Source organism: Symphalangus syndactylus, chromosome 19, assembly GCF_028878055.3.
Source record: "Symphalangus syndactylus isolate Jambi chromosome 19, NHGRI_mSymSyn1-v2.1_pri, whole genome shotgun sequence".
Lineage (NCBI taxonomy): Eukaryota > Metazoa > Chordata > Mammalia > Primates > Hylobatidae > Symphalangus > Symphalangus syndactylus.
Genome location: NC_072434.2, coordinates 47,244,096 through 47,258,992, shown reverse-complemented (window position 1 = coordinate 47,258,992; position 14,897 = coordinate 47,244,096). Strand labels below are relative to the sequence as shown.

The 14,897-nt window shown below is 39.8% G+C and overlaps 1 protein-coding gene across 5 annotated transcripts in view; it reads left to right on the top strand.

Annotated features, from left to right (window-relative positions):
* DNAJC6 (DnaJ heat shock protein family (Hsp40) member C6) overlaps positions 1–14,897 on the top strand; it is a 162,394-nt gene that overhangs the window by 133,308 nt on the left and 14,189 nt on the right. For all 5 annotated transcript variants that reach the window (XM_055233606.2, XM_063613298.1, XM_055233605.2 and 2 more), the window contains 6 exons: positions 781–860; positions 1,701–1,894; positions 1,992–2,072; positions 4,879–5,313; positions 7,327–7,461; positions 11,250–11,318. In XM_055233606.2, coding sequence (XP_055089581.1) covers positions 781–860; positions 1,701–1,894; positions 1,992–2,072; positions 4,879–5,313; positions 7,327–7,461; positions 11,250–11,318 — 994 coding nt within the window. The remainder of the gene's footprint in view (positions 1–780; positions 861–1,700; positions 1,895–1,991; positions 2,073–4,878; positions 5,314–7,326; positions 7,462–11,249; positions 11,319–14,897) is intronic.

Sequence of the window (14,897 nt, the reverse complement as noted above, 5' to 3'; positions counted from 1 at the left end):
ATTTGAGGCTTCCTTCTCTCACTTAGAATAATGTTTTTGAAGCTTATTATGTTATAGCATGTGTCAGCACTTCATTATCTTATATGGCCAAATATCATTCCATTGTAATGTCACAATGTATTAATCTCTGTTGATAATCTCAGTTAATCATCAGTGGGTGAACATTTGGGATATTGCCATTTTTTTTGCTATTAGGAATAATGTGGCAAGTAACTGTGTTTTGAGTCATCACATATTGGCTAAGTGAGTGCTTTGTGCCAGCCATTGCTGAGGTTTTTAGGATTGACAAGAGTAAGACTATGTCTCTGCCTTTAAGGGACTCAATTTCACAAGGGAAATCCATATAAGTACAAATATGCATGATACCATATTAGAGGGAGGGTGAGGTGTTATAATGGGAGCAGTTTGTTTTAGCCAGCAGTGGCCTAGAAAGGCTACAGAGAGAATATGAACTTTCAAGACATGCCCTAAAGGATGAGTTCATTGGGTTGGAACAGGGCATCCTGGGTAGAAGGAATGCAGTGAGTCAAAGTATGCCTGTGTGCAAGAACGTAGTACTTAGCGGACGAGAAAATGGTTTGCCAAGGCAGAGTTCAAGTAGAGGAGAGGCTGGAAATGAAGCTGAGCCTATTCTAACTGGGGAGGTCATTTAATATCCATAGTAAACACAAATTCAGATATTGAAACAGTTGAAGGTGCATGTCTCCCAAAAATCTAATCTTTTGATCAGATTCCCTTTTTGCTGATTGATTGTAATGTGCTTCTCTCATGTATTTTTAGGTGACCAACACACAGATATTCCAGCTTCAGTTTCACACTGGATTCATACCACTGGACACAACAGTTTTAAAGTTCACCAAGTAAGTACTGGTTGGGCCAAAAGTCTGTTTGGATCAAATTAGCTGTGAACTGCTGAGGCTCAATGGCACTAGGCTGTAGCATCCCCTGGAATCCTGTGCTGCTGGACTACTGAGTGTCACTCAGTAGCACAGAGAGGCTGTGGGCATTCTAAAGCTTTCAGTTGAATATGATTTATCTTCAGAAGTACAAAGGGACCAAAGAATTCAAATAGAAAGTTCTAAAATTCTATGTGAGGGAATAAGGGTAAACAAAGCGGAACAAAGTATCATTACTTTTGATCCTTTGCATCTGTGTATCCCCTTGTGTTTTCCAGTGGGGATGGCAGTTTAATCAGTGGTATGGTATCAGCAATGATGCATCAGAATAGATGCCCCGCTATAGCACTGAAGCAGGCTTCTGGAGGACCTTTCTGCACCAATATTACCCTATCTCATAGTGTGGTCTAGGTGAACGCAGGTGTGGGGGTGGCTAAAGCCAGGATGGAGTTGCTGGGGCCAGGATAGGAGTAGATGTTCAAGGGCTCAGGACAGTGGCTGTGGGCCTATTGCACTATTTTAATAACGGATTTTGCCGTGCCAGTCACATCAGCCGTGCTTTCCAGAATGCTTTTACATGCAGTAGCATTCAAATTTGTTGAGCAGGCATTATTCTCCTCTTTTCTCTAGATTAGGAAACTGAAGCTCAGAAAAGTAAAGTAACTTATCTGGTTATGACTGAGTCTTGTTTAGAAATGAGACCTAGATTTAACCTAAGAGTCAACATAAGACGACTTCTGTGCCAAACATCATACCAGTTCCATTGTTTTTCACTGAATTTATCTTTTTTAAATCCCTATTTAGGCCTGAGTTAGATGCATGTGATGTACCAGAAAAATATCCTCAGCTATTTCAGGTGACACTGGATGTAGAACTACAGCCCCATGACAAAGTAATAGACTTAACTCCACCATGGGAACATTACTGCACAAAAGATGTCAATCCCAGCATCCTCTTCTCTTCTCACCAGGAACATCAAGATACGCTGGCCTTAGGAGGTATGAGTCACCTGATGGTTTTGTTTTTCAGGTTGAAGCCTCTCTGTTATTTATTTCCTGTGTCTCATTGATGCTACATGGTCTTTTTGTCTTGCAGGACAGGCTCCAATAGATATCCCTCCAGACAACCCCAGGCATTACGGACAAAGTGGTTTCTTTGCCTCTCTCTGTTGGCAAGGTATTTACAAGTGTTTCTTTAAGTCACATGGTTTGATGATTATGTATTTCTTCTGTAAAGATGTTGGCCCTAGAAGCAGACTACATTAAAGCAGCACTTAGAGGTCATTCAGTCCAGGCACACGGACTCCCACCTGTAAGCCCAGCACTTTGGAAGGCCACGATAGGAAGGCCAGGAGTTCAAGACCAGCTCAGGCAATATAGTGAGACCCTATCTCTACAAAAAATTTAAAAAATTAGGTGGGAGTGGTGGCAAATGGCTGTAGTCCTAGCTATATCAGAGGCTGAGGCAGGAAGACTGCTTGAGTCCAGGAGTTCAAGGTTGCAGTGAGCTATGATTGTGCCAGAAGGGTGACAGAGCAAGACTCCATCTCTAAAAAATTTTTTTTAATTAAAAAGTTTTTTAAAAGACATCATTCAAGTTTTCATCCTTCCAATTCCTTCCCTTTTCAAATCAGGCAACTTCCCTACTTTCAACTCAATAGATGCTCTTAGACTGATGCAAAAGGCCATTTTAAACTGAATTCTCCCTTCTCTATGCTGTGTTTTTGGTCACATCTTTCCTGGACTGACAAATAAGTGTGATTTGTTTATGATCTCCCTTTAGACTGCTGCCTCTGTAATGAGATTAACACAGGATTCTATCCTCTGCTGTCAACTAAATATTATAAAAATATAAAACCAGCATTCCCCCCAGGGAGCCTTAACCACTAGCAGGGCAGAACTGAGCTTACCCTGCTGCAGAGAAAGCAAACACTCGGCCTGTATATCTCTGCTCTTGCTTTAACAGCCATACCAGATAAGGGCTTGATTACTAGGTTCTTTTCTCTTAAACCTGGAGATATTTTCAGAATCCTTCCCAATGTAACACTTGCAACTGCTGCCAGCAGTAGCCTGACATCGGCATCCTAATCAATTCCCATTGGCTGTCCTTGCTTTAGAGCTGGCTGAGGTTAACTGTGAGATTCAGTGTAGACGTGGGTAGTCAGGGTTTGGGTATGAAAGGCGTGGGAAACTGGCTGTGGCGATGGTCTATCTGAAATTATCCTGATTGACCTTCCTCTGTTGTGTGAATGTAAGACAATATTCCCATCGCCTTTAGCCTTCAGTTTGATGAAAAAGTTGTTCATAAAATTCCTTTGAATTGAAAGACTCACTTTCAGAATTTTCTTTTGAGAAATGGAACTAGCAAATCCTCAAATTTGGGAAACCCAGTGGTATCTGGACAGTAGGTAGATTTCTTATCCCCTGTTGGCCTTTCTTACCTCTTATTTTCCTCACAGCGAGGGCTTTTAATACAACTTCACTTCTACCTCTCCACTGTCATTTTAGTAAATAATTTAGAGATAATTCCTGTAGACTCTGAAATAGGTTTTAGTATAGATGTACAGTCTCTTGTCTGAACCTCTCAGAGCCAGGTATGTTTAGGAATGCAGAACTTTTTGGATTTTAGAAGGGTGATATGCTACATAAACTGATGTAACTTGATATCCCAAGTGATATCTCAGATAATAACCTATAATCAAATATATTAATATTTCTACAGTAGAACATATAAATAATAGCCCTAAGTGAGATAAATGAAGACTATAAGCATCTTCATATTCATGTCTGTCAGTTTTCCACCGACTGAATTCATGCCAAACTTAGGAAAACTTTTCCTTTTCATAGCTTATTACATTTTATAATTTGGAATAAAGGATGTGGATCCATACTTGACTTGGAATGTGGGTCTATCTGGCATTAAATATCAAATTTTTATGGGAAGATCTATCTCAGGGAGGGCTTGGAAAGTCACTCCTTCCCCAGAGGAGGCCTCTTTCCTGCTGCTCATTTTGTGCTGAAAGTACCCATTTCAAGCTGGTATAAGGACCTTTCACAGCAGAGCCCTTCTTTTCACTTTTTAAATGTGTGGTTCACTTCTGCTCCAGACTGTTAGAGAAAGGATTTACTTTTGGCTACAGGACACATGGAGAAGTAAAGACAGTGAGAAGTGTCAGCAAATGACTAGCAGATAATGGTTTGTACTACCCTCCCCGGCCAAAGCACCTAGCATAGTGCCTGAAAAAAAAATCAACACTTAGGTACTACTTACTATTGATTGGAGTGATTTATAATATCATCTCACGTATTTCTCACAGTAGCCTGTGAGTTAGGTACTATTTATTTATTTAGACACAGTTTCACTCTGTAGCCCAGGCTGGAGTACAATGGCATGATCTTGGCTTATTGCAACCTCTACCTCCTGGGTTCAAGCAATTCTCATGCCTCAGCTTCCCGAGTAGCTGGGATTACAGGCACACGCCACCATATGCAGCTAATTTTTGTATTATTAGTAGAGACGGGGTTCTCACCATGTTGGCCAAGCTGGTTTTAAACTCCTTACCTCAAGTGATCCTATCTCAACCTCCTAAAGTGCTGGGATTACAGGTGTGAGCCACCACGCCCGGCCGTTAGGTACAATTTGTTATCCCCACTTTGCTGAGGAGGAAACCAAGGCACAGACAAATAAAGTAACTTGCCCAGTGTCATAGAGCCAGTGAGTAGTGAAGCTGAGATTCAGTCCTAGGCTGGCTCCAGAGTTCCTGCTCCTTACCCCTACACTCTACTGCCTCTCAGATGCTCAACAAGTGGTAGTTGAATGTAATGTGAAATACATCAAGTGTTCCACTGATTAGGGTCTAAAAACACTGTTTGCTCAGGGCTGAATCCTTCTGTCTTTCTGGAATTATATACATATATTATAACAAAAACCAACAATGCTGTGGTCAACAGCTAATCTCTTACGGTATACTGGCCTTCCTCAGATCAGAAATCGGAGAAGTCATTCTGTGAGGAGGACCACGCTGCCCTAGTGAATCAGGAAAGTGAGCAATCAGATGATGAACTTCTGACACTTGCCAGTCCGCATGGCAATGCCAATGGTGACAAGCCTCATGGAGTCAAGAAGCCCAGCAAAAAGCAGCAGGAGCCAGCAGCCCCTCCACCCCCTGAGGATGTGGACCTTTTGGGCCTGGAAGGGTCTGTAGTGAGTAACAGCTTCTCTCCGCCAGCAGCTCCTCCCACCAATTCTGAACTACTGAGTGACCTGTTTGGAGGTGGAGGTGCAGCTGGTCCCACCCAGGCTGGACAGTCAGGAGTGGAAGATGTGTTTCATCCTAGTGGACCTGCGTCTACCCAGTCAACACCACGCCGCTCTGCCACCTCCACCTCCGCGTCTCCAACCCTAAGAGTGGGAGAAGGTAATGTTGCACTGTGCCTCTCAGATTTGAATTCTAACCTTTGGGCCAGATAGGTGGAATTGAACTTTCCTAATAAGCTGGACTTTTCTGATTTCACTGTAAGTCCTTTAGAGGAGGTCTGTATCTTTATTTAAATTGAGAGCATAAGAAAAAATAGAAATATTGTCCATTTGGGTAGCACACTAAGGTAGTGTAAGAGTGGACGTTTGAGCTTCACACTCTTCTAATTTTCTTTGTTTAGCACTTCAACCCCTGAGCTGCATTAGTCTGCTTAAACATACTGATTGATGAATTATTATTGATAAAAATAGCTAATATTTATGAGATATTTACTATTTGCCAGACATGGAATTTAATACTAAACATTATTTAATTCTCATAGAAACTCAATAAATAAGTGCTGTTTTTATCCCCATTTTATAGTTGAGGAAATGGAAGCGTAGAATTAAATCAGTAGCATAGGTTTATATGACTAGTGATTGATAAGGCCAGTGTCCAAACCTAGGTTATTTGACTCTAGAGCTTTCCCTCTACTTTCCTATAATGTCTTCCTGAAGTTATAGTTTTCCGAATATATGTTGGCTATCCAGGGAATTGTTTGGTTATTTGAAAATATGTTTAAGTGACTCATGCCAGAAGCACAGCTTCCTAGAACAGAGTAGTTGGTACTAGGTAAGGAGTTTGAGCCCCTTGAGGCTCTGTTAGTTTCACTGTCTCATTGCCAGAGACTCAAACCTACTATGGGTCATCTAGGATTTTTTTACATTTATAAGACAGTGTAGCTGGGTAAGCAGAGATCCAGTACAACTCCTGAAGAACCCACTCAAATTAGCTGTCCCTTGGTCCTGTCACCATTAACCAAGATAACTTCATATTAGGAAGGGTAAAGAGAAATGTCTCAACTCTTCAGGCCTATAGTTTCCTATAGGAACATTTTTTTTCCCCAAGCGTATCCTTCCCAGAAGGCTCTGGGCTGGTCTTGACTTGTGATGGTTCAGCTGGAGGCATCCTTCATGAGTGTGGGTCTCAGAATTACAGAGTATTGGTGTTGAGGCTCAAGCTCTGATGTTAGCTATTGATGGAGCCAGGATGTGAAGTCAGGTGCCCTGAATCCTATGCCAGTGCTATTTCCTCTGTACTTCACTTCCTTCCATATAGTTTTAACTTGCCAAAGTGAAAAAAAGCTCTGTCAGGAAAACAGTTTCCAAGATCCAAGATAGCACAGTACTCGATAATTGCATTTTAAGACTATGCACCTGGTGTGACTCTCATGATTTCATTCATCATAGTTTCAGGCAGCTAGTGGCATTCCAGTGCCAGAAGGGGCCTTAGACATCAGTTAATTCTGTGCCTCATGTTATAGACAATGAAACCGAGGCTTAGATGTACTGATAGACCTGTCTGAGGATACCCACTGGATTAGTGGCAAGTATTAGTATCTAGAATGCAAGTATTCTATCCCCCCAAGAGGAAGTAGAAAGAACACCCAAGTCTAGAGTTAAAGACCTGGATTTGAATCCCAGGACTTAACTGTCTATGTAACATTATTGAAAAATCTTCTCAGTTGTAAAATGGGGATGATACATATTAGCATTGTTGCAAAGACTAAATTTTGAGCTCTTGTCTTGTGGTGTTGGGCAGTTGTAGTTATTGGAGAATGCCCCTAGTTTAACATAAATTGATATTTTAAATGTACTAAGTATGGTAAGAAGGGATAAGGCTAGATAACAAATAAATCCTGCTCTTAAAACCGAGGTGGGATATATGGCTTAATACGTTTTCAGCTAAGATGTCCTTGGCATAATGCTCTCCTAACATCTGCTGGGCAGATTAGCCTTGTGTAGCAGCAATGGTATCGGCTGTGGTTCAACAGATAAATCCAGACTACTCCTTTGTCCACAAAGATAGGAAATTCTTGGAGTCCACTGTTAGCCCTGCAGGAAGTGACAATTCTTTGACATTTAGTGAACGAACTCATGGGACAAATAAATATATTTTCCCATTGTTTTCTAGGTGCCACCTTTGACCCATTTGGAGCACCTTCTAAACCATCAGGTCAGGATTTGCTGGGTTCTTTTCTGAACACATCCAGCGCTTCCAGTGACCCCTTTCTCCAGCCCACAAGAAGTCCTTCGCCCACAGTACATGGTAAGGAAATATTTTATATTGTGTTTAGTGGAACATAGTTTTCTGCAAGATATCAGTAAGTGCTCATATATAAAAGCACCCTGTGGGTGCTTTTTTGGTGAAAGCTTCCTCACACATCTCTGTTTTTGAAATTAACAACTCACCTTAACATATCAAAAGCTCTGGGTTGTCTTACAGGACAGAAACCTGCTTAACTTTGTTTTGCTCTGCTTTCCTATTTGACTATGGTATCCTTTTTTGCGTTAGAGCTACATGGACAGAATCATAAATGATCCTTGATTGTAGGACATACAATTATTTTGTGTACCAATAAGAAGGAAAAAAACACTGCCACTATGAAATGACTGGAAGATACTTCTTGGTTAGAGAAATCTTTGAAATGTGGAAAAATATGTCTTAAATAAAAAAATATGTTAGTAGTCCACAAAATTGGTATTCCAAAGAACAAAGTTTGGGATATGATAGCCACTAGTTACATGTGGCTGTTGATGACTCTAAATGTGGCTAGTCTGATTTGAGATACGCTCCTAGTATAAAATACATACCAGATTTCAAAACTTAGTACAAAAAAGCATGTGAAACATCTCATCAATATTTTTATATTGATCATTTATTAACATAATATTTTGAACATACGGGGTTAAATAAACTATATTATTAAAAATAATTTCAATAGTGTCTTTTTACTTTTTAAAATGTGACTGCTAGGAAATATAAAATTACATATGTGGCCCAAATTATATTTCTATGTTAGAGACTTAGGTTGTATAGAGAGTAATAATCACATTCATTTATATAAGTGTGTCACTTAGGTAACATTGATTAAAACCGGAGCTCTGCAGTGAGGGATAAATAACTTTGAGCCAGAGAGTTGTAGCTCATTCCTGATGTTGAAGTCTATTGAACATTATTGGCCACAACCTAGAAGGTGATGTATGGTTGAAGGCATCCTGAGCTTGCTTGGTGAATGCAGTCCAGTCATCAGTTGACTTTGGGAAACCATGCCAATGCAAAAGGAAGATGACTTTTGCAACACTGGTGAAACTGAAAAAGAGTCCGGGACTAAAAAAGAGTCCAGGAACAACTTTTATCGTTCATTTCCAACTAGTCTTTAATCTCAAACTATTTGAAGTGCATCCTCAGGACAATATACAAGAAATTCCCCTCTTACCTATGAGTCATGCTCACTTGAGAGAGTCTCCTGATTGGATGTTGACTGCTTGTAGGAGAAAAGATGCAGGAACGTAGAGTAGAGTTGGTTTTCTCACTCATTTAAAATGTTAAGTCATGTCATTGCTCTGCTCAAAATGCCTCCCCATTTCACTCAGTGTGAAAACCAAAGTCCTTGAAATGGCCTATGTAGGCTCTGTATGCTCTAGCATCGCAGTGCCCGTGACCTCATTTCCCATTCTCTCCCACTTTACTCTCTGCATTCCAGCTGTACTGGCCTCTTTGCTGTTGCACTGGCTGTTTCCTCTGCCTCATACTCTTCCCCAGGCATCTGTGTGGCTAAGTCCTTCACCTCCTTCAAGTCTTTGCTCAAATGTCACCTCAGTGGAGTCTACTCTGATTCCTCCATTTCAAATCGCAACTCCTCTCCCTGCCCTACTCTACATTCCCCTTTCTGTTGTGCTTAGTAACTTCCAGTATATGCAATAATTAACTTATGTGTTACATTGTTTTGTCATCTATCTCTCTCTGTTAGAACATGAATTCCACAAAGGCAGGGAATTTTGTTTTGTTCATTAATGCATCCATAGTGCCTAAAAGAATTACTGGCACATGCTAGGTGCTATCTATCTTTCCAATATTAAATATAAAATGAATTAACTCATTTTTCCCATCAAAGTTTCTTTGATGCACAGTGATAGTGTCATAAGGCTATATGTTTTCCTGATTTTAATACTTTGAAATTATTGTTTTAATAAGAGTACTACCCTTTGTGTCCCATGGACGTGGGTGTTCATACTTGGCAGCTTGGCAGTTTTGGATCCAGTTTTCTGTTTCTGATGAGCTGATTAGAACATGATGTTTATCACCCAATTTAGGCCAGTTAGTACTCCTTTGTTTTGTGGTTACGTTTCTCATTTTGGCCTGTATTGTGCTAGCGAGTGGAAAGAATTTTCTCCTCTCCTTGTTGGGAAAGCAATGATCATTTCACTGTTACTGAATCAACTCACCGTCTTCATATAGGGCAGAATATAGGTGACACTCAGATGTCTGCTTTGGGAGGTCAGATTGCCCACCTCCAAATCCTCAGGGTACTTCCCCCGGGTTTCTGCAAGGCATCGCCAATCTCTTGTGAAAATAAAAAAAATACTGCCTTTGGGCTCAACAAATATTTATTGAACATCTATTCTGAAGAGAACAATCACTTGGGACATGATGTTGGAAGAACAAATAAATAATGATAATAAAAGGCAAAATAGAGACTAAAATATTAGGTAATTACCTTTTTGAAAAAATACATTCCTGTTTCTCTAACAGACCTTAAGTTTCTTGAGGATAGATAATGCATCTTTTAGTCTCTGTCCCCCTGGTGTGGTGCCTTGCATGTGGTAGGTAGTCATAAGGGTTTGTGGGTTTTATTAGCAATAAGGTTGAAGTTCTGATACCTACTTCTACGTCTTAATTGGATGTAAGACTAAGATCAGAGCTTAAAGGAAATCAGATAGAACATATTAGCAAAACCGTCTAACTTCCACCTCAGTGGAATGGGTTACTGTGTAAAAAGAGAAGGGAGAAATAGAAAAGAAAGAATTATTATTGCTGATAATGGCATATCCTTTTTAACTTAATGATGGGAAGGTACTAGATGACTTGGTTGGTACTAAGTAAACAAAACAAGGAAATAAAAGATTTGGAATGCTAATCTTGATGCCTTCTGGTGGTGATATGTGTGTGTGTGTGTGTGTGTGTTTTAAATCCCAGTTGCAATGTCAGTTTAGTATTTACATTTTAATCATTAATTTGTGTGGGCAAAACCTAGAGGTGCCTCAGAAAGAAATTCTTCATCATGGCGTCCTGTTTCCTATATAGATTTTATAGATGTATAAAAAACTTACTACGCACATGTATTCCTCTAGTACACCTGATTCCTTTTAGCCAAATATTCCTTTTAAATTATATGTTTGGAACTTTGAGGGGGGGTCAGAATGATTTATTTTGAAGCTGTAATGAGTTTATTTTGAGTACCATAGACACATCCCTGACAACCAGCATAGTGATGGTGTATAGCCAGTGCCCAATACATGTTCTGCATGACTCATGATTCTCAACTCATGTCACAACAGAGGAGAAAACAAAATGTCAGTTTTAAGTGGATTATGCCTCTATACTTAATGCTTAGCAAAGGTAAACTGAGTTTAAGGTGTTTTCCCCCTTTTCTTATTGCACACTGACTTTGTGTTAAATTTAGAGGTGGGACACACACACATAAGATAGTTCTTTCTTGCCTTTGAGGGACTCACAACTGAATGGAGACAGATACTTGCTCAGTGATAACTCAAAGTGTGTGGATATGGAGGTAAAACCAAAGTGAGACAAAGAAGGAGCAGAGACAAATAATATGTATTTTCTGTCAAGCCTCGTGTGAACAACCATAGGTGAAGGCAGAACATGTCGAGTGTTGCAGAATGTGGCAAGAACTCAGAAGGAGGAGTGGATATCTTGGGATCTTGCTGGGGCCATGCAGGCTTCAGGGATGGAATGGCATTATCCTGTGTGAACTCAGAAAAGTGGGTTCTGAGCTCTCTTGTTCTCATTCTTTTTCTTTTCCCCATTTGCAGCTTCTAGTACGCCTGCTGTGAACATTCAGCCAGATGTTTCTGGAGGTTGGGACTGGCATGCTAAACCAGGTAAAAGCAAGTTATTTTCTGTACACATTTATACAATTGCAAAAGCATAATCCTTACCCAAGATGAAGTGAGTACTCATGGAGTATTGTGGCCTACCTGTGTAATTTGTGTTACTTTTTCCTAAAGATTCATATTCTAGAAGAGCTTTTCCCAATGCACTTGGTGACATGATAGTGCTACTTACCATACACCATTTAACTTTTCTAAATTTCATTTGCTGAATGTCTTATCTTGACAGTAGAATCAGATGGATATAAATATATATCAAACTCTATCACTTAGAAACTCTTGGGTTTTTTTGGCAAGTCTGAGCCTCAGTTTTCTTATCTGAACAATCGGGATAATAATTTTGGTCCCACACAGTTGTGTAAGTTTAAATAAAAAAAACTTATATAAGAATTTCTGGCATAGTATATATAGATGCTGACAAATGTGAATATTCTTCTTTCTTTACAAAGTACTTATTTCAGGGTGGGATTTGTCTGTCATCAGTAAGGTCTCCTCCTCATGACCACTATGGCATTTATGGAGCTGTCTCGTGTGACTGCTCCTGACAGTGAGCAAGTTAAGTTCACGCGTGCACATACAAACACATACACAATGGGCTTATCACAACAACTTTCTGAAGCAGTTGCTGTTTCCTTTTTTTATTGTAGCAACCCCCTCCCCACAACATAACATTTACCCTGCCAATAATTTCCAAGTGTACAATACAGTATTATCAGCTACATGCACTTTGTTGTGCAACAGATCCCCAGAACGAACCCACCTCCCCACTGACCTTCTCACATAACTGAAACTCTACACTCACTAAATAACTCCCTACCTCTGCCTCCACCAGCCCCTGGCCACCACCCTTCTACATGAGTTTGACTACTTTAGATACCTCCCATAAGGAGAATCATACAGCATTTGACTTTTGTGGCTGGCTTATTTCACTTAGTATAATATCCTCAAGGTTCATCTGTGTTGTAACATGTGACAGGATTTCCTTCTGTTTTTAATTAAAAAATTTTTTTTGGCTGGGGCGTAGTGGCTCACGCTTATAATCCCAGCACTTTGGGAGGCTGAGGTGGAAGGATCCCTTGAGGCCAGGAGTTCGTGACCAGTCTGGGCAACATGGCAAAACCCCATCTCTACAAAAATACAAAAATTAGCCAGGTATGGTGGTGTGTGCCTGTAGTCCCAGCTACTTGGGAGGCTGAGATGGGAGAATTACTTAGGCCTAGGAGGTTGAGGCTGCAGTGAGCCAAGATCATACCACTGCACTCCAGCCTGGGTGACAGAGTGAGAATCCTGTCTCAAAAAAAAGATTTTTCTTTAAATTGACACATAAAATTGTATGTATTTGTCGTGTGCAATATGATGTTTTGAAGTACATATACACTGTGATATGGTTAAATGTAACTAATTAACAAATGCATTACCTCACATGGTTATCATTTTTGTGGTGAGAACATTTAACATCCATTCTCTTTGAATTTTTTAAGAATGTAGTAGATCATCATTAACTAGAGTCACTATGCTGTACAATGGATCTCTTGACTTATTCCTTCTTTCTAGCCGTAATAATATATCCTTTAACCAATGCCTCTTCATCCCCGCCCTACCTCCAACCACCCCAGCACCTGGTAACCACCATTCTCTACTCTTTATTTCTATGAGACCAACTTTTTTAGCTTCCACATATGAATGAGAACGTGCAGTATTTGTCTTTCTGTGCCTGGCTTATTTCACGTAACATAATGCTGTCTAGGTTTATCTGTGTCATCTCAAATGACAGGAATTCCTCCTTTTTATGGCTCAATAGTATTCTATTGTGTATATACACCATATTTTATTTATCCATTCATCCATTAATGGACACTTAGGTTGATTCCACATCTTGGCTGTTGTGAATAGTGCTGCAATAAGCATGGGAGTGCAGATATCTCTTTGACATACTGACTTGATTTCCTTTGGATATATACCCAGTAGCAGGATTGATAAGTCATATAGGAGTTCTATTTTTAATATTTTAAGGAACCTCCAAATTGTTTCCCATAATGGCCATACTAATTTACATTCCCACCAACTGTGTCCTTTTTTCTCTACATCCTTGCCAACATGTTTTTTTTTAATAGCAATTCTGACAGGAGTGAGGTGATACGTCATTTTGGTTTTGATTTGCATTTCTATGATGATTAGTGATGTTAGTATTTTTTTATACATCTGTTGGTTTTATACGTCTGTTGGTTTTCTTCTGGTATTCATCTGTATGTTTTCTTCTGGTAATTTCATAGTTTTGGGTCTTACATTTAAATCTCTAATGGATTTTGAGCTGATTTTTTTATATGGTGAGAGATGAGTCTTTTTACCCTGTTGCCTTCTTATTCTGTTGATTATTACCTTCCCTCACAGCAGTTTTTTTTTTTTTTTCTGAGGACAAATGTCAATCTTTTTTTTTTTTTAACTTTTTTTTTTTTATTATACTTTAGGTTTTAGGGTACATGTGCACAATGTGCAGGTTTGTTACATATGTATCCATGTGCCATGTTGATTTCCTGCACCCATTAACTCGTCATTTAGCATTAGGTATATCTCCTAATGCTGTCCCTCCCCCCTCCCCCCACCCACAACAGTCCCCGGAGTGTGATGTTCCCTTTCCTGTGTCCATGAGTTCTCATTGTTCATTTCCCACCTATGAGTGAGAACATGCGGTGTCTGGTTTTTTGTCCTTGCGATAGTTTACCGAGAATGATGTTTTCCAGTTTCATCCATGTCTCTACAAAGGACACGAACTCATCATTTTTTATGGCTGCATAGTATTCCATGGTGTATATGTGCCACATTTTCTTAATCCAGTCTATTGTTGTTGGACATTTGGGTTGGTTCCAACTCTTTGCTATTGTGAATAGTGCCGCAATAAACATACGTGTGCATGTGTCTTTATAGCAGCATGATTTATAGTCCTTTGGGTATATACCCAGTAATGGGATGGCTGGGTCAAATGGTATTTCTAGTTCTAGATCCCTGAGGAATCGCCACACTGGCCATACTGCCCAAAGTAATTTATAGATTCAATGCCATCCCCATCAAGCTACCAATGACTTTCTTCAAAGAATTGGAAAAAACTACTTTAAAGTTCATATGGAACCAAAAAAGAGCCCGCATCGCCAAGTCAATCCTAAGCCAAAAGAACAAAGCTGGAGGCATCACGCTACCTGACTTTAAACTATACTACAAGGCTACAGTAACCAAAACAGCATGGTACTGGTACCACAACAGAGACATAGATCAATGGAACAGAACAGAGCCCTCAGAAATGATGCCGCATATCTACAACTATCTGATCTTTGACAAACCTGACAAAAACAAGAAATGGGGAAAGGATTCCCTATTTAATAAATGGTGTTGGGAAAACTGGCTAGCCATATGTAGAAAGCTGAAACTGGATCCCTTCCTTACACCTTATACAAAAATTAATTCAAGATGGATTAAAGACTTAAATGTTAGACCTAAAACCATTAAAATCCTACAAGAAAACCTAGGCAATACCATTCAGGACATAGGCGTGGGCAAGGACTTCATGTCTAAAAC